The sequence below is a fragment of the Dicentrarchus labrax genome, unplaced genomic scaffold (genome assembly GCF_905237075.1).
Source record: "Dicentrarchus labrax unplaced genomic scaffold, dlabrax2021, whole genome shotgun sequence".
Classification (NCBI taxonomy): Eukaryota; Metazoa; Chordata; class Actinopteri; family Moronidae; genus Dicentrarchus; species Dicentrarchus labrax.
The window spans coordinates 752,346-770,808 of NW_026136710.1; the positions used below are offsets into that span (position 1 = coordinate 752,346).

The window sequence follows — 18,463 nt, forward strand, 5'->3', positions numbered from 1 at the left end:
CTCTCTCTCCGTCTGTCTGTCTGTCTGTCTGTCTGTCTGTTTGTATTACCTCTGCAGTCTTCCTCCATCTCGTCGTTGTTCTTCTTTGGTGTTTGGAGAGAACTTTGGGTTGAACAGGTCGCTGGAAACAACAGGATATTTACGTAGTAATTATCATTAATGATTAATGATGAATGATATAAATACAGATTTATTCTGTAATCTCCACAATGAGGCACCAAGTATGTAAGTTTGTCACCCTGGAGGAGGTGGTGGAGGAGAGGATGCTGGCAAAACTGCTGGCAATCATGGACAATCCCTCCCACCCCCTCCACAAAACACTGGACAAGCTAAAGAGCAGCTTCAGCAACAGACTCATTCAACCACGCTGCTCTAAGGAACGATACCGGAGATCGTTCCTCCCCACTGTTATAAGACTGTATAACTCATCTGCCTCTGTCAGATCCACAATCACAGAACTGGACTAAATCTACCTGTGGAACATATACTATCATATGTGATATGTGTTATTGTTATTATTGATGTTGATATTATATATCATATTTATAAAATATATTATTATATTAATAATATATTATTATTACTACTATTATTATTATTATTACTACTATAATTATTATTATTATTGTTATTATTATTATTATTATATCATATAGTACTATTATTATTATATAACAATATATGAGATATTATCTATTGTATGTATATCTTCTTGTATAGTCAAGTATCTATTATACATATGCTTTATATCATATCATATCTTGTGTATATATATGTGTGTGTACATTATATTATATATTGTGTATATATATTACAGTATGTATGTATGCACACCTTGCACAGGCTGAATATATGACACATGTTTACATTATATCAATATTAATGTATAATATCTATGTGTATACATGTATATCGTTCAATCATCATAGTATATACACATATTATTATTATTTTATTATAAATATTATTAATATTATCATTATATACTGTTATTATTATATACTGTTCTTAACAATACCACTACCATCATGTCATCAGTACTATTACCACCATCTTGCAACTACAACTCTTTGCACCTTACCTACCTATTTATCTTTTTTTTATCTTTTCTAAGTATTTTATTCTATTGCTGTATTTTATTCTATTGTTGTATTTTATTGTATTTTAATGTACCTGGCTGCTATGACGACCCAATTTCCCTCTGGGGATTAATAAAGTCTATCTATCTATCTATCTATCTATCTATCTATCTATCTATCTATCTATCTATCTATCTATCTTTATTATCAGGATATGTACCACAGTCCTTTAAAGTAGCTGTAATTAAACCTCTTCTTAAAAAGCCCACTCTTGACCCAGGGGTTTTAGCCAACTATAGACCGATTTCTAACCTCCCCTTCCTCTCTAAGATTCTGGAGAAAGTAGTCGCCAAAGAGTTTATGTGACTTTCTACATAACAATAGTTTATTTGAGGATTTTCAGTCAGGATTTAGAGTTCATCACAGCACAGAGACAGCTCTGGTTAAAGTTAATAATGACCTTTTGATTGCTTCTGACAATGGACTTGTCTCTGTACTTGTATTATTAGATCTTAGTGCTGCATTTGACACCATTGACCATAATATTCTTTTACAGAGACTTGAGCATCAAATTGGCATTAAAGGAACCGCACTAAGCTGGTTTAAGTCATATTTATCAGATCGCTCGCAGTTTGTACATGTTAACGATGAATCTTCAATAAATACTACAGTTAGTCATGGAGTTCCACAAGGTTCTGTACTTGGACCAATACTATTTACTTTATATATGCTCCCTTAGGCAACATTATTAGGAATCACTCCATTAACTTTCACTGTTATGCAGATGATACGCAGTTATATCTATCAATCAAGCCCAATGAAATGAATCAATTATCTAAATTACAAACATGTCTTAAGGACATAAAATCCTGGATGAGCTGCAATTTTCTGATGTTAAACTCAGAAAAAAACCGAAATTCTTGTTCTTGGCCCCAAAAACCTTAGAGACTCATTGTCTAAAGACATAGTCACTCTAGATGGCATTAACTTGGCCTCTAGCACCACTGTCAGGAATCTTGGAGTTATCTTTGATCAGGATTTGTCATTTAACTCCCACATAAATCAGACCTCTAGGACTGCCTTCTTTCATTTACGTAATATTGGAAAAATTAGACACATACTATCACAGACAGATGCAGAAAAACTAATCCATGCATTTGTTACTTCAAGGCTGGATTACTGCAACTCTTTATTATCAGGTTGCCCCAATAAGTCCATTAAAATGCTCCAATTAATTCAGAACGCTGCAGCACAAGTACTGACAGGAACTAGAAAAAGAGATCACATCTCTCCTGTACTAGCTTCTCTGCATTGGCTCCCTGTAAAATGTTGAATAGAATTTAAAATCCTCCTCCTCACCTATAAAGCTCTTCATGGTCAGGCCCCTTCATATCTTAAAGAGCTCATAGTACCCTATTACCCCACTAGAACACTACGTTCTCTGAATGCTGGGCTACTTGTGGTTCCTATAGTCTCTAAAAGTAGAACAGGAGCCAGAGCCTTCAGTTACCAAGCTCCTCTCCTGTGGAACCAGCTTCCAGTTGTGGTTCTGGAGGCAGACACCCTCACCACATTCAAGAGTAGGCTTAAGACATTCCTCTTTGATAAAGCTTATAGTTAGGGCTGGATCAGGTGAGTCCTGAACCATCCCTTAGTTATGCTGCTATAGGCCTAGACTATCGGGGGATTTCCCATGGTGCACTGAGCTCCTCTCTTCCTCTCTCTTTCTGCACTCATTCATGTCCCATTAATGCATGTTACTAACTTCACTTCTTCCCCAGAGTTCTTGTCCTTTCTCGTCTCGCAGGTTCTTATCGATCCTGGTGGAGCCTCCTGCCATGGTCCTGCTAGATTGCCATTGCCAATACTGTTGTTGCTGTGCACCTGTCTGTCTGTCTCTCGCTCTCTCTCTCTCTCTCTCTCTCACCCCAACTGGTCAAGACAGACAACCACCCACCTAGAGCCGAAGGATCTGTCCTAGGTTTCTGCCTTTTAACAGGCAGATTTTCCTTGCCCTTGTCTCTAAGGTCTTGCTCATGGTGGTACTGTTGGGTCTCTGTAATTAATGTTTTAAAGAGTTCGGTCTAGACCTGCTCTATTTGAAAAGTGTCCTGAGATAACTTCTGTTATGAATTGGCGCTAAACCAATAAAATTGAATTGAATTGAATTGAATGGAATTGTGGGAAATGTGTTTCCTGCTCACCTGTTGATCCACTTTATTCTTTCTTTCTTCTTATTCTGCTTCTCTCAGTCTTTTGCTGCTCTTCCTCTCTTGTGCTCTGTTGTTCTGTTACCATGGAGATGACCTCCTCACCCCACAGCCCCTCCCCTCTCGTTCTCTCGTTGTTGTTTTTGTTTAATTCTTTATTTTTATTAAAACCTGATTCATGTTTTTCTGTGTTTTTCTCTTCCAAACAGATTTTGTTACATTTTTTTCACTTAAACAAAACTGAAAAATATCAAATAGATCATTAAAAAAATTATTTATACTAATGTGAATAATCAGTTTTGATAAAGTCTATTTGAGTTTAAAGAGCAAGTAATACTATTATATATATCTAGTATCAATTATAATATATAAATTATAAAAAGATTATTAAATTAATTCATAATAAAACTTAGATAAGTTAATGTCTTTATCATAATATCAAAGATTAATATTAGACATGAACAGTTCACATAGCTCTAGTTTATATACTGTTTATTGACTATAGATTATTGATTGAATAGTCTGAACCTTTCTGACAATGATGGTTAAAACTGAAGCTGGTCCTCACAAAGGGGGCAATATGAGCCGACACACACTGTCATCACAGTGAATGGAGGATTAGCCCTAAATGCTAATCCAGACTGAATGCAGCGTAAACAGAAAAACATCTTTGATTCATTAAGTTGATTCAAATTAAACTTATATAACTTATATATCATTTTCATGTTAAATGGTTGCATTTATTTTATACAAATCACACACACACACACACACACACACCATATATGATGGAATGAACATAGTTAAACATGAATCATATTAACATTAAACATATTAATATTTTTACATTAAATATGTTAGTGAGTGATGACAATATCAAACATTAAAAATGTCTCTGTGAAGTCACATTTCATTATTAAATATAAAGTATTTTTAACAGACTTTTACAGTGTTGCAGTTTGTGTTAATTAACTAATAGTTTCGGATTAGATTTTTTAGAGTGTTGGATTAAAGTTGCAGGTATAAAGTCTGCCTCTCTCTCTCTCTCTCACACACACACACACACACACACACACACACACTATTGTTTACTTTTATTCTTTATTTGATTAGTTTTATTTTTCTGGTTAGATTGATATAACATGAATTTACATTTTCTATGATGATGCATTAAATATATTCCTTTATTATCTCTTCTTTTATATTCTAATTTCAGATTATATTTCATTTGGATGAAATTTTAATAACCTTAACGACAAAAAGGAGCGTCCTGATTGGCTGCTGACATTCTGAAAGGACCAATCATGTCTCAGGATTCTCGTCCTCATCTGTGTGTTCACATTGTGTCTCTGATCGCTCTCGTCTGTTTTGGACTCTACTGCGTCACCAAGGTAACCAACTAGTGATCTCATCATCTAATCAGATATTCCTACTGATCAGAAGTATTGATTTATCAGTGAGTGACTGAACAAACTAAATGACTGGACTCTATTATTATTATTAATGTGGTTGTAATGAATGGGTACGATTATGATTATTGGGGTTTAATACCATATTTACACAACAACATCATTGAGCATAATAGCCTTTATTTCTACTATTATAATGTATTTTAATGTATAGATGAAGGGATATATTTATTTGATCACTGCTTTATAAACATATATATTAACCCTTTATAGGGAACTCATTGAAATGGAAAATTTCAACCCTGGAGTGTTATTGATGGATATAAGAAGACATTTTTTCTTTTTTGACTTTTTTAAAAAGTTTCAGTTTTATGCTGCAAATCAAAGTCAGTGATGTCTAGGTGGGCTGGCACAACAACAATCTGTGGCACAGCAGGCCTCCTCTTCCCATAGAAAGACTGAGCTGACAGCTGCTGCAAAAGAAATACGCCACATCAATATACTATGAAAATATGTAATAAACAAGCCATAAACAGATCAAGATCAAGCCCACTTTGAGTTATTTGTGAAAGAAAGCCGTAACAGTGAAGTGTATATTAGTATCTCACCTATAAAAAAACCCCCCACCAAAATATGCCATAGAAGTGTAATAAAAACTGTCATAAGGAAGTGACTCAGCAGTGTTGATTACAAATTAAGCCTGCAGTGCAGTGGTCAGAGACTTCCTGTGTTACAAGAGAAAAGGTCTGTGTTGCAACAATCCTCTGATACCTTGTCCCAGGGACGAGGAGCAGCTCCTGTTAGACGCTGTTTTTGTGTTTTAATATCCGACTAATGGAAAGTGCGTCAACTGTTCGACTATTGGAGATAGTAGATAGTGTTTATACACAGATTCAAGGGGAAATGCTACAGATTATACATTTAATCAGCTGACAGTCACTGGACCTCAGTAGTGTCTGTGGTGGAGGGAATTCACCTGAACAGGTAACAGCAGTTATATCACATCATTTCTTCCACCTCCTCCTCCTCCTCCTTCTTTTCTCTGCAGGGAGCCTCCTTCTCCTCCTTCAGCTGGTGGTTGATCCTCGGCGCTTCTTGTCTGCTCGCCACCGCCTTCACCTCCTTCCGCCTGTATGAGGTCTGCCAGAGGGACGCTGAAGAGGAGGACAGAGGAGGAAGAGTAACCTGAAGAAAAGGAGGAGGAGGAGAAGGAGTACCTACAGATGTACTGTATGAATATACATTTTCACATGTGTTTGACACCATATTTAATGCTATCAATCAATCAAAAATCAATCAAACTTTGTTAGTATAACACCTCTCCTACAGGTGTATCATCGGTCTCTTCACAGTGTTTTTATAATGAACTGTAGTTTCTGTTGTCACAGCGACGGATCATCAGACGGATGCATTTCAATGTATAAAGAACACGACAGACCAATAAAAACGATCTGAAAAAGAACATTTCTTTCTAAATGTGTTTTACTCATCAAACAATAAAACAACAGTTTATGAATTTCTTTATTTTCTCAAAGAGTAAAAACACTTCAGTTCAGCTCTTATCCAAAGTTAGAAAAACTTCCTATTATGGGGCAGAAACCTCGCACAGACCCAGACTCTAGGTGGAAATAACAATAATAATAATATCAGTAATACTGAGTCTCCACCAGCATCCATGAGAACCTGCAAGACGAGAAAGCAAAAGAACTCCGGGGAAGAAGTGGAGTTAGTAACATGCATTAATGGAACATGAATGAGTGCAGAAAGAGAGAGGAAGAGAGGAGCTCAGTGCACCATGGGAAATCCCCCGATAGCCTAGGCCTATAGCAGCATAACTAAGGGATGGTTCAGGACTCACCTGATCCAGCCCTAACTATAAGCTTTATCAAAGAGGAATGTCTTAAGCCTACTCTAGGATCAATTAAAACACTTGAATCATATATGGCTGCTACTCCATTTCTGCATTTTACTTACAACCACAGCAACACAACAGCATTGTTTGCGACTGCACAGGGATTATTATCCTAGTTTCTTCACAATAAAAGCAGACATTTTGCAATCTTAACTTTTATTGTTGATCAGAATGATGATTCCAGGTCAGATGTGACATTAACACACAGGATGGATCAATAAATACAAACATTATTACTGATTCCTGGCACAAATGACAGGAAGTTCAGTCCCAACCTTCAAAATAAAAGCCAGAAGGTATTTCATAATAAAGGTCTTTCACACAAATTAAACAGAACTTCCTCACAGACTTCAAAATAAATTTCATCTGGTTATAACCTTCAAAATAAAAGACTCAAATAAAATGTTATTTAAAAACAATGTTTTCCTTTTATACAAATTCAATCAAAATAAAAGCTTTAGCTTAGACAATATCACTACTTCACACAAGCACTCACACTAAAACTATGGCTTCAGGTCAAGACTGTCAAAATAAGAGCAGACAAGAAAAATCAAGTTAATATATTTTCTTAAAGGTATTTATGGTTTTTAAATTAAAATAATCATTGATAACAATTTCACAAATAATTTCATTATTATTATAATATCACATTATAAGTGTTATTTATGATCTTACATTGACATGAATAAATTCAAATATATTAAATTAATAAATTATTGATAATTAATACAAATATAATACAATTAAACAGAGACGAGGTCGAACTACTGTGACAGGTTGCTGAGGCTCCGACTGGTCGACAGGAGATTACCCATAAAGCTCGGCACCTGCAGGCCCGTAGTTATGTTGATACCACCGCACCAAACCTGCAATGCAGTTTTAATATGGTCAGTAGTGCGAGTATCTGTAGTACTATATGTAGTATTATTGCAGTACTCACAGTGAAGGTATCTGTAGTACTATATGTAGTATTATTGCAGTACTCACAGTGAAGGTAGATGTAGTACTATATGTAGTATTATTGCAGTACTCACAGTGAAGGTATCTGTAGTACTATATGTAGTATTATTGCAGTACTCACAGTGAAGGTATCTGTAGTACTATATGTAGTATTATTGCAGTACTCACAGTGAAGGTAGATGTAGTACTATATGTAGTATTATTGCAGTACTCACAGTGAAGGTAGATGTAGTACTATATGTAGTATTATTGCAGTACTCACAGTGAAGGTAGATGTGTACTTATGTGTATTATTGGTACTCACAGTGAAGGTAGATGTAGTACTATATGTAGTATTATTGCAGTACTCACAGTGAAGGTAGATGTAGTACTATATGTAGTATTATTGCAGTACTCACAGTGAAGGTATCTGTAGTACTATATGTAGTATTATTGCAGTACTCACAGTGAAGGTAGATGTAGTACTATATGTAGTATTATTGCAGTACTCACAGTGAAGGCGGGGACAAGCGACTGGTTGAACTTCGTTTTGAAGGCATGAAGAAGATGAAGGTGTTCGACGTCGATAAACAATAAATCACCTAACACACAAACAGACTCAGTGACGAATAAAAACAGGACATATTTTTAAATAAAACATTTATTCATATTGTTTCGTACCGTTGTCGTAGTCGCAGTAGATCCCAATCCGCTGCGGCAGCGGCCAATCCAATGCCTTCGCTCGGTTATTGTGCTTTGCGGCGAGCAAGCTTTGCAGCCATTGGCTGGCGTGGAGACACCATGAACCAGCGCTCTTCCCTAATTGGTCAAAGCGGCCCAGACTTGCCCGGTAGGCCACACCCACACTGAATGACTTCCAGTCATCCAGGGGGCGGAGCTCCCAGTAGTGACACCCGCCACTCATCTCCTGGTCACCTAGGAGACGGGAGAAGAGAAAAAAAAAAGAAATGTGCCTTTTTTCCAGCATGAACAAAAAATATATAAAAGTTTGAAGAACTTTTCTCTTAAATTAAAATGTTTATATTTAAAGCCTGTCCTGTTGCAACTTTCAAAATAATAGTCATTAAGATTAAACAATGGGTGTTCCTGTTATAAATGTCAAAATAAAAGTCAACAATAGGACTTTTTACAAATAAAAACCAACTAGAATAATCAATAATTATTATTTTATTATATTAAATTATATCTAATACAAATATAAAATATGTGTACATTAATTTTATTAGTATTTCACATTAATGTACAAATACAGCATTCATTAACATAAGTACTATCATATATTAATTATTATCATTATTATGTCATATTTCTACTATTATATTTGTTATCTCTCTCTCTCTCTCTAACTGGTCTCTGTAAATCATTTTATAAAGAGTGTGGTCTATTTGATAAGTGTCCTGAGAGAACAGATCAAACTACAGTGGAAGTACCCAGCACTGTGTACGACTCTCCAGCGAATCGATCGCGTCCTGCTCGACTTCCTGCTGTCTTATTGGGGGACGGTGTGGCACTTCTGCTGCTAGTAAAATGAGACGTTAAAAAACAAGTCAGAGGTGAAACAGTTAGGTATGTTTAATCTCGGAGAGAATAACATGACAGAATTTGCATCTTTTCTTCTTTGGTGCACATTCGTGAGTGTGTGACCCCGCCCACAGTGGAACAACAGTGAGGTGAAACAGCCAATGAGGTCGTGCCAAAGCGATGATGCAGCAAAGAGAAAGATGAAAAATATGAGAATAACAACACAAAATAATAATAAATTATAAATATTATTTAAAGCATTTCCTGATCTATTGGGTCGTTAAGGTAACAGGATTTAACATCCAGAACCAACAACAGGTTTGGAGCCAGCGACAACACAGAAACATAAAGGGACAGAAATCATCTGTCGCTGTTAGCAATGTTAGAAGTGTTAGCAGTGTTAGCGCTAACAGCAGCGTTAGCAATGACAACATTAGCGAGAACAGATAAGTATCTAACTGTAATATTATGGTAAAGAGAATTTAAATTAATAATTAATAAATCTTAAATAAATACAAACACTGAACTTTATATAAAGTCAGTCAAATGTTTGTGATAATTAGATTTTAATTAAAGAAATGAAAACATCAATTAACAACAAATTACACACAAACATGAAGATTTTATTGAACTGTAAAGATGTGATGTCAGCAGTGATGTCAGCAGTGATGGATGAAGAAAGTGATTAGTGACACAGTGGTTGCTAGGCAACCGGTCAGCAATGACAGATTCTACCTGAGCGTGTTGAAGAGTACGGAGACTGCAGAGGGACAAAAAGGTCAAACAACTGAAGATGAAAACAAACCGAAAATTAAATAAAATAAAATAAATATGATCAATTAATAGATCAATAGATCAATAGATCAATAGCAGCTCTTCGTGGATCCTGCAGTCTGAACTGAAGCTCTGTGACCATCACAGTAATGATTGATTGGTTATTGATCACTCTCTAGGTGTCGACCTTTGACCTCTTTATAGTGTTGGAATGATGCTGTTCTGAGATCAGTTGTCATATTGATACATAATCAATTACAATAACAGCAATATATTTATTTATACAGTTTTACATTAAAGAATGAAATATGTTAATATATGTATTATTTTATATATATTTATGTGTCTTAAGATCATTTATACAAATAAAACTGAATCAGTGTTTGCTGAGGAAGATCATGTGATACAATCAAAAGCTCCTCACCTGCTCTTATTCTCCTTTCCTTTCAGTCGGGGGTCATGACCCTTGACCCCCTGCGGCTCCCAGGTCACAGTGTCACTCTGAACCTTGAGTTCAGGGTGAGCCGTCGCCGCATCAAACCCAAAGTTATACGCTGCAACAAAACAGGATGTGCACTGTAAAACTACAGTAATACACCGTAAAACTACTGTAACACACTGTAAAACTACTGTAACATGCTGTAAAACTACAGTAACACACTGTAACACGCTGTAAAACTACTGTGACACGCTGTAAAACTACTGTAACACACTGTAAAACTACTGTAACATGCTGTAAAACTACAGTAACACACTGTAACACGCTGTAAAACTACTGTGACATGCTGTAAAACTACTGTAACACACTGTAAAACTACTGTAACATGCTGTAAAACTACAGTAACACACTGTAACACGCTGTAAAACTACTGTGACACGCTGTAAAACTACTGTAACACACTGTAAAACTACTGTAACATGCTGTAAAACTACAGTAACACACTGTAACACGCTGTAAAACTACTGTGACATGCTGTAAAACTACTGTAACACACTATAAAACTACAGTAACACACTGTAAAACTACAGTAACACACTGTAAAACTACTGTAACATGCTGTAAAACTACAGTAACACACTGTAACACGCTGTAAAACTACTGTGACACGCTGTAAAACTACTGTAACACACTGTAAAACTACTGTAACATGCTGTAAAACTACAGTAACACACTGTAACACGCTGTAAAACTACTGTGACATGCTGTAAAACTACTGTAACACACTATAAAACTACAGTAACACACTGTAAAACTACAGTAACACACTGTAAAACTACTGTAACATGCTGTAAAACTACAGTAACACTGTAAAACTACTGTAACACACTGTAACACGCTGTAAAACTACTGTAACACTGTAAAACTACTGTAACACACAGTAACAAGCTTTAAAACTACTGTAACACTGTAAAACTACTGTAACACACAGTAACAAGCTTTAAAACTACTGTAACATGCTGTAAAACTACAGTAACACACTGTAAAACTACTGTAACACACTGTAACACGCTGTAAAACTATTGTAACACACTGTAACACGCTGTAAAACTACTGTAACACTGTAAAACTACTGTAACACACAGTAACAAGCTTTAAAACTACTGTAACACTGTAAAACTACTGTAACACACAGTAACAAGCTTTAAAACTACTGTTACACTGTAAAACTACTGTAACACACAGTAACAAGCTTTAAAACTACTGTAACACTGTAAAACTACTGTAACACACAGTAACATGCTGTAAAACTATTGTAACACACAGTAACAAGCTTTAAAACTACTGTAACAGACTGTAAAACTACTGTTACACACTGTAACAGACACCTACAGTCTGATCCAACAGTGTTCTTCATGTCTATTTTAATGAGGTCTTAGTGTCACACAGCATAAACGCATTATTATTATTGTTATTATTAGTCATTTCTACTTGTATTGTTGTTACTTTTGTTGTTGTTGTCACCCCCCCCCCATTAATTCACTCATTCCTGTCTTCACCTCTGGTTTCCATGGCGACGGGCTCTGAGAACTCGCCGGCAGCCGCCTTGTTTCTCGCTCGAACGCGAACAACGATGAAGCGAGAGTCAAATTTCAGACCTAAAATATTACAAATAATCAATAAATCAATAAATACTCATGTTAGCTAACTGACCACACAGTACAGCTGAGGCGACGACCTCCGATCTCTTACCTGAGACAGAGAAGTGTGTCTCTCTGATGTCGTTAATTTTTTCCCAGCATGCCCCTCCTGCGGCTCTCAGCGAGCTGTCGCAGTTTGTTTTTCGGTATTCGAGTTCGTAGCGTTCAATTGGTCCACTGACACTGATGTCATCCTCGCTGTCAACCTCAGTAGCTGGTCGCCAGGATACCATGATGGCGTTGTCCCGGACCACGCAGCTGGAGACGTCGATCTCTGGAGCCCTGGGAACTGTAAACATACCTCAAATAAAGGTCCTCTTACTGGCTGCTTCTGGAGCTTTCTACAGTCTTCATCTACAGCAAGTTGCTCTGTTGTCATGGAAACTAGTTACACTGTGATGCGTTGCTACGACTTCACCTGATCAACACTCAGGAATAATGTCCATCACTTCAAGATAACGGACCACGTGTGACTAACCTGGCAGGAAGTTAAGTCGTTGAAGCCCCGCCCTCTGCGTGCTAAAGTCGACTGTAAAGTGCGACATGTTGTCTGATGCCGCTGGACGAGTCGTCAGCCGAAACGCTGGAGCCATGGTTACCCTGGTAACGGGAGGGGCGGGAGCCAGTCGGGCGGGGGTTATGTGTGCAAAGGGGGCGGGTTATGGGTTGTTAGAGGGGTGGGGTTTACATGCCAATCATCAAATCAGAGCTGTGATTGGTTTATAACGCTAAACTTTCATTTATTGGTTTAAACTGTGTTAATATTTGAAATCAACAAAAAATAATCAGAAAGGTAAAAAAACAATAATAATTACAATGTGACGACAAACAGGATAAATGAACACAAACATCATTAAAACATGAAGATCATATTTTAACGTACCCTTCTTTGATTTGTTTGGCAGCCTGTAAAAGATTGAAATATGAATTAATAAAGTAATTTCCAATAATGAACCCCTGAGTGTCGTTTGTTTACAGTTTTATGACACATTGTGATGTTTTTTCTACCGTCAGGAATTCTTCTTCGTTGGTGATCGTCAGTGTTTGATTTGCGAACTTGAGCAGGTCTTCACACGACAGCAGAGCGACCTTCCCGTCCGACAGCTGCTTCTGAGGAACAACAATCAATCAACAACCCTCAGAGAATGTAACGGTCCTGTGAGTTTATCAGAAAATATATACATGTGTAAATATGAAATATATACATACAGATATAAAATCTGACATAAATATAAACATTTGATATGAATATAAATAAAAATGGAGGAAAAGGTTACCTGAAGCTCCGCCTCTTTCCTCAACTTTTCCTCTTTAATGATGCCACGAAGCTCCGCCCCCTTCTCCTCCAGGGCGGAGCTCAGAAGTTCAAGCTCCGCTTCCAGCGCTGACGTCACCTTACATGACTCCTTCTGATTGGACAGATCAAGTTTAGTGTGTTTTTTTAATTTAAGTTATTCCCTCCCACCTCTCTAAACCCCTTCATCTGCTTCCTCTAAGCCAATCAGCTGCTGACCTGCAGTCCTGTCAGTGTGTTGTCGACTGTTTCCAGGAAGTTTTGGAGCTCTTCGTTCTTATTGGCCAATGTGCTGATGATCCGGCGCAGAGCTTCCTGTTCAACACAGTATTCAGTTAGAGTATTCAGTTACAGTTGAATGATTTATGTTGAATAATAAGATAGATAGATAGATAGATAGAGAGAGAGAGAGAGAGAGAGAGAGAGACACACAGAGAGTAACAGAACAAGAATTAACAGAAGTCATCCAGTCCCTGAAAGGAAAAAAGGCTTGTGGCACTGATGGAATCCTCAACGAAATGATCAAATACTCAGACCATAAAATCAGATTGGCTATACTAAAACTATTTAATACTATTCTGTCAACTGGAGCTTTTCCAGACATCTGGAACAAAGGTTTAATAACCCCAATTCATAAATCCGGAAATAAATATGAGGAATATGTGTCTCCAGTAACCTGGGAAAAATATTCTGCAACATCATTAATAAACGACTTGTCAACTTTCTTGATGACCACAATATTCTGCATAAATGCCAAATTGGTTTCTTGCCAAATTGCCGCACAACGGATCATATATTTACCCTCCAGACTTTAATTGATCAAGAATTAAAAATTAAGAAAAGAAAGGTATATGCATGTTTCATTGACTTCAAAAAAGCCTTTGATTCCATCTGGCACGAGGGCCTTTTCTATAGGCTACTTGAAAGTGGCATTGGAGGAAAAACATATGATCTGATTAAGAACATGTATACAAAAAGTGAATGTGCCGTAAAGATTGGAAACAAACAAACAGCGTTCTTCTCCCAGGGCTGGGGAGTCAGGCAGGGATGCAATCTCAGTCCAATTCTCTTTAGAGCTCTCTCTCTAGAGCGTTCCACGGCACCTGGCCTCACCCTGAACAACAGAGAGATCAGAGGTCTGCTATATGCAGATGACTTAGTGTTGCTTTCACCTACTAAAGAAGGTTTGCAGCAGCACCTTAATCTCCTGCAGAGATTTTGTCAGACCTGGGCCCTGACAGTAAACACAGCAAAGACTAAGATAATGATCTTTCAGAAACAATACAGATATCAGGTTACACACAATTTCTATTTAGACACCACTAAGTTACAACATACAAAAAACTACACTTACCTCAGCCTCAACATTACATACACAGGAAACCTCAACATGGCTGTGAAAGATCTGAGGGACAAAGCAAGGAGAGCTTTCTATGCAATAAAGAGAAACATTAAAATCTATATTCCAATCCAAATCTGGTTTAACATTTTCCAAATTGTACTAGAACCAATAACTCTGTATGGCAGCGAAATTTGGGGACCAAAACTAAATAATGAATTTGACAAATGGGACAAAACAATCATAGAATCTTTCCACAGCGAGTTCTGTAAGAGCATCCTGCAGGTGCAGAGAAAAACACCAAATAATCTGTGCAGAGCAGAACTCGGCCAATACCCCCTCCTACTAAAAATACAGAAAAGATCAATTCAATTTTACAATCACTTAAATCAGTTGACCCCCAGACATACCATCACAAAGCCCCAACATACCAGGAGCTGAAACCAGAGAAGAGTCCCCTCAGCCAGCTGGTCCTGAGGCTCTCTGCAGTAACATGTCCCCAACAGCCTCAGGACAGCAACACCAACTCAATCAGACCAAACCAAATTATCAACAAGCAAAAAGAAAATATATTGAACACTGGAAAGAAACGACCAAAACACAAAGTAAATTACAATGTTATCTGACCCTAAAAAGAGAATTCAAACTGGCAAATTACCTGAGCACAATAAAATGTCCTAAATTAAGAACAATGTTGACAATGTACAGACTGAGTGAACACAGCCTGGCCATAGAAACGGGTCGCCACAGACAGAACTGGCTACCAGAAGAGGAAAGACTCTGCTCCCAGTGTGACAGAGGACAGGTAGAGACAGAGCTGCACTTTCTAACCTCATGCCCTAAATTCAAAACTTTAAGAGAAAAACAATTCGCAAACATTTCCCAAATATACCCCGAATTCGAATTATTATCAGACACACAGAAACTCCCCTATTTACTGGGAGAAATGCCCAAAAGTCAAATTATTGCAGCAAGACGCAGACAGAGAGAGAGAGAGAGAGAGAGAGAGAGAGAAAGAGATAGAGTTACATAGAGAATAATGGAGGTCAAGTTACCTGATGAAAAAAAAACACCTGAAAATTTTTTTTGAATAAAGTTTCAGAGATAAAAACTGATACTGACACGACCAGAGACAGAGTCTTATCTCTAAATCCTTCATTCAAAGTGAAGCTGACTCGACCAGAGAGAGAGAGAGAGAGAGAGAGAGAGAGAGAGAGAGAGAGAGAGAGGGGAGCAGTAGAGAGATATAGAGCATGAATGACAGAGAGAGCGAGGGACTTTGGATGCTAACAGCTAGCTAATCCTCCCTCTCCCTCCCCCCTCTCCCTCTCTCTCCTCCGTGTATTATCAAGCTGTCTCACTGACAGATCAGATGTTGGTATTGATCATTAATCGATCAAATTCTTACCTTTTGTGTGTCCATCACTTGAGAGAAAGAGAGAAAGAGAGAGAGAGCGAGGACAGTGCACTGACAGGAAGTGAAGTCATACACATCACAGCCCCACTTCCTTTATTGTCAAAATAAGAGTCTGACGAGAAAACTGACAGAGAAAACTATAATAATAATAATAATAGTAATAATAATCATTATTAAAATTGTAAAATATTTTGAAATGATTTAAAGTCAACAGAATCAGCCTCACCTCTCTCTCTTTCATTCATTATTTATATCACTCGCCCACTCTCCCCTTTTACTCCATTTCATTAGAGATATAGGTCACTGCACTGTAAAACCACTGCACTGTAAAACCACTGTACTATAACCACTGCACTGTAAAACTACTGCACTGTAAAACCACTGTACTATAACCACTGCACTGTAAAACTACTGCACTGTAAAACCACTGCACTGTAAAACCACTGTACTATAACCACTGCACTGTAAAACTACTGCACTGTAAAACCACTGTACTATAACCACTGCACTGTAAAACTACTGCACTGTAAAACCACTGTACTATAACCACTGCACTGTAAAACTACTGCACTGTAAAACCACTGCACTGTTAAACCACTGTACTATAACCATGCAACCACATCAGTGCACTGTAAAACTACTGCACTGTAAAACCACTGTACTATAACCACTGCACTGTAAAACTACTGCACTGTAAAACCACTGTACTATAACCACTGCACTGTAAAACTACTGCACTGTAAAACCACTGTACTATAACCACTGCACTGTAAAACCACTGCACTGTAAAACCACTGTACTATAACCACTGCACTGTAAAACTACTGCACTGTAAAACCACTGTACTATAACCACTGCACTGTAAAACCACTGTACTATAACCAGTGCACTGTAAAACTACTGCACTGTAAAACCACTGTACTATAACCACTGCACTGTAAAACTACTGACTGTAAAACCACTGCACTGTAAAACCACTGTACTATAACCACTGCACTGTAAAACTACTGCACTGTAAAACCACTGTACTATAACCACTGCACTGTAAAACTACTGCACAGTAAAACCACTGCACTGTAAAACCACTGTACTATAACCACTGCACTGTAAAACTACTGCACTGTAAAACCACTGTACTATAACCACTGCACTGTAAAACTACTGCACTGTAAAACCACTGCACTGTAAAACCACTGTACTATAAAACTACTGCACTGTAAAACCACTGTACTATAACCAGTGCACTGTAAAACTACTGCACTGTAAAACCACTGCACTGTAAAACCACTGTACTATAACCACTGCACTGTAAAACTACTGCACTGTAAAACCACTGTACTATAACCAGTGCACTGTAAAACTACTGCACTGTAAAACCACTGCACTGTAAAACCACTGTACTATAACCAGTGCACTGTAAAACCACTGTACTATAACCAGTGCACTGTAAAACTACTGCACTGTAAAACCACTGTACTATAACCACTGCACTGTAAAACCACTGCACTGTAAAACCACTGTACTATAACCACTGCACTGTAAAACTACTGCACTGTAAAACCACTGTACTATAACCACTGCACTGTAAAACCACTGTACCATAACCACTGCACTGTAAAACTACTGCACTGTAAAACCACTGTACTATAACCAGTGCACTGTAAAACTACTGCACTGTAAAACCACTGTACTATAACCACTGCACTGTAAAACTACTGCACTGTAAAACCACTGCACTGTAAAACCACTGTACTATAACCACTGCACTGTAAAACTACTGCACTGTAAAACCACTGTACTATAACCAGTGCACTGTAAAACCACTGCACTGAAAAAGAGCAGACGGAGTGCCGGATGAGAGGAGGCGGACTCTGTTTCCATCGATGATGCTCAAATGCAGCCATCTGTATGGACCAGATTATCAGCAGTATCTTGTTGCTGTTGTTTAGTCAACCAGACACAAATTCAAAAGATGACCTGCAAATTATTTCCTATATATGTTTATCAATAACTGTATGTGTATAAGAGCTCATAGTACCCTATTACCCCATGAGGACACTGCGCTCAAGTGCAGAGCTACTTGTGGTCTATAAAATAATGTTATATGGAGTTCGGTCTAGACCTGCTCTATTTGAAAAGTGTCCTGAGATAACTTCTGTTATGAATTGGTGCTATACAAATAAAACTGAACTGAATTGAATTAAGTGCATATCAATTACTTTATCAATAACTGTCAGTGTGATCGGCTCTGGGCGTCGCCATCTTGGCAGTCTTAACTCCGCCGACTTCTGGCTGATCCATATATGGTCAAAGAGGCGGAGCTGAATGAAGTCTGGTTACTGAAAAGTGTAACGGCACCCACCTGTCACTCAAAGCGGCCACACCCTTAATTCTGCATACATTTAATCC

The 18,463-nt window shown here is 37.6% G+C and overlaps 2 protein-coding genes and 2 long non-coding RNA genes across 17 annotated transcripts in view; 2 read left to right on the forward strand and 2 right to left on the reverse strand.

The window, feature by feature from the left end:
- The window catches only part of LOC127370222 (uncharacterized), a 28,949-nt gene extending 25,706 nt beyond the window's left edge, over positions 1-3,243 (forward strand). The window contains exon 3 of the long non-coding RNA XR_007886166.1: positions 3,107-3,243. This is a non-coding gene — a long non-coding RNA (uncharacterized LOC127370222). The remainder of the gene's footprint in view (positions 1-3,106) is intronic.
- LOC127370203 (multidrug resistance-associated protein 1-like) overlaps positions 1-5,750 on the reverse strand; it is a 45,766-nt gene extending 40,016 nt beyond the window's left edge. For 8 of the 9 annotated variants that reach the window (XR_007886160.1, XM_051412037.1, XM_051412036.1 and 5 more), the window contains exons 1-2: positions 3,284-3,370; positions 50-121 (exon numbers count right to left, since the gene is read on the reverse strand). The gene's annotated coding sequence lies outside the window, so the exon portion shown is untranslated. Of the gene's footprint in view, positions 1-49; positions 122-3,283; positions 3,371-5,674 lie in introns of those variants that run through there. The other variant, XM_051412030.1, reaches the window with a different exon arrangement.
- A 999-nt stretch (positions 5,751-6,749) lies between these two features.
- fsd1l (fibronectin type III and SPRY domain containing 1-like) lies at positions 6,750-16,152 on the reverse strand. Of its 5 annotated transcripts, none has more exons than XM_051412071.1 (14): positions 14,653-15,640; positions 14,310-14,412; positions 13,518-13,613; positions 13,282-13,410; positions 13,013-13,114; positions 12,888-12,910; positions 12,483-12,604; positions 12,057-12,293; positions 11,864-11,962; positions 10,290-10,419; positions 9,001-9,089; positions 8,231-8,485; positions 8,063-8,151; positions 6,750-7,476 (listed from the first exon to the last, which is right to left on the reverse strand). In XM_051412071.1, exons 1-14 carry the CDS (start codon positions 14,688-14,690, stop codon positions 7,375-7,377), a joined length of 1,614 nt encoding a protein of 537 aa, XP_051268031.1. In that variant the 5' UTR covers positions 14,691-15,640; the 3' UTR covers positions 6,750-7,374. The 5 variants fall into 5 exon arrangements, with proteins under 5 accessions (XP_051268031.1, XP_051268032.1, XP_051268030.1 ...); XM_051412072.1 differs by having other exon boundaries at positions 13,013-13,108; positions 13,282-13,413; XM_051412070.1 differs by having other exon boundaries at positions 9,001-9,086; positions 13,282-13,413; positions 14,653-15,639.
- LOC127370225 (uncharacterized) lies at positions 7,557-8,087 on the forward strand. 2 transcript variants are annotated; one of them, XR_007886170.1, is made up of 4 exons: positions 7,557-7,651; positions 7,746-7,839; positions 7,882-7,975; positions 8,023-8,087. It is a non-coding gene; the product is annotated as an uncharacterized LOC127370225 (long non-coding RNA). The 2 variants fall into 2 exon arrangements; XR_007886169.1 differs by having other exon boundaries at positions 7,564-7,651; positions 7,699-7,839.
- Positions 16,153-18,463: the final 2,311 nt, after the last annotated feature.

Excerpts from the sequence above, each read along its gene's own strand:
- fsd1l (XM_051412069.1), bottom strand. The coding sequence starts at position 14,690 with ATGTTGAGGTTTCCTGTGTATGTAATGTTGAGGCTGAG. Across the intron at positions 11,963-12,056 it reads GACACACTTCTCTGTCTCAG|GTCTGAAATTTGACTCTCGC; the intron begins GTAAGAGATCGG and ends GTAATATTTTAG. Across the intron at positions 7,477-8,062 it reads CGCTTGTCCCCGCCTTCACT|GTTTGGTGCGGTGGTATCAA; the intron begins GTGAGTACTGCA and ends ACTGCATTGCAG.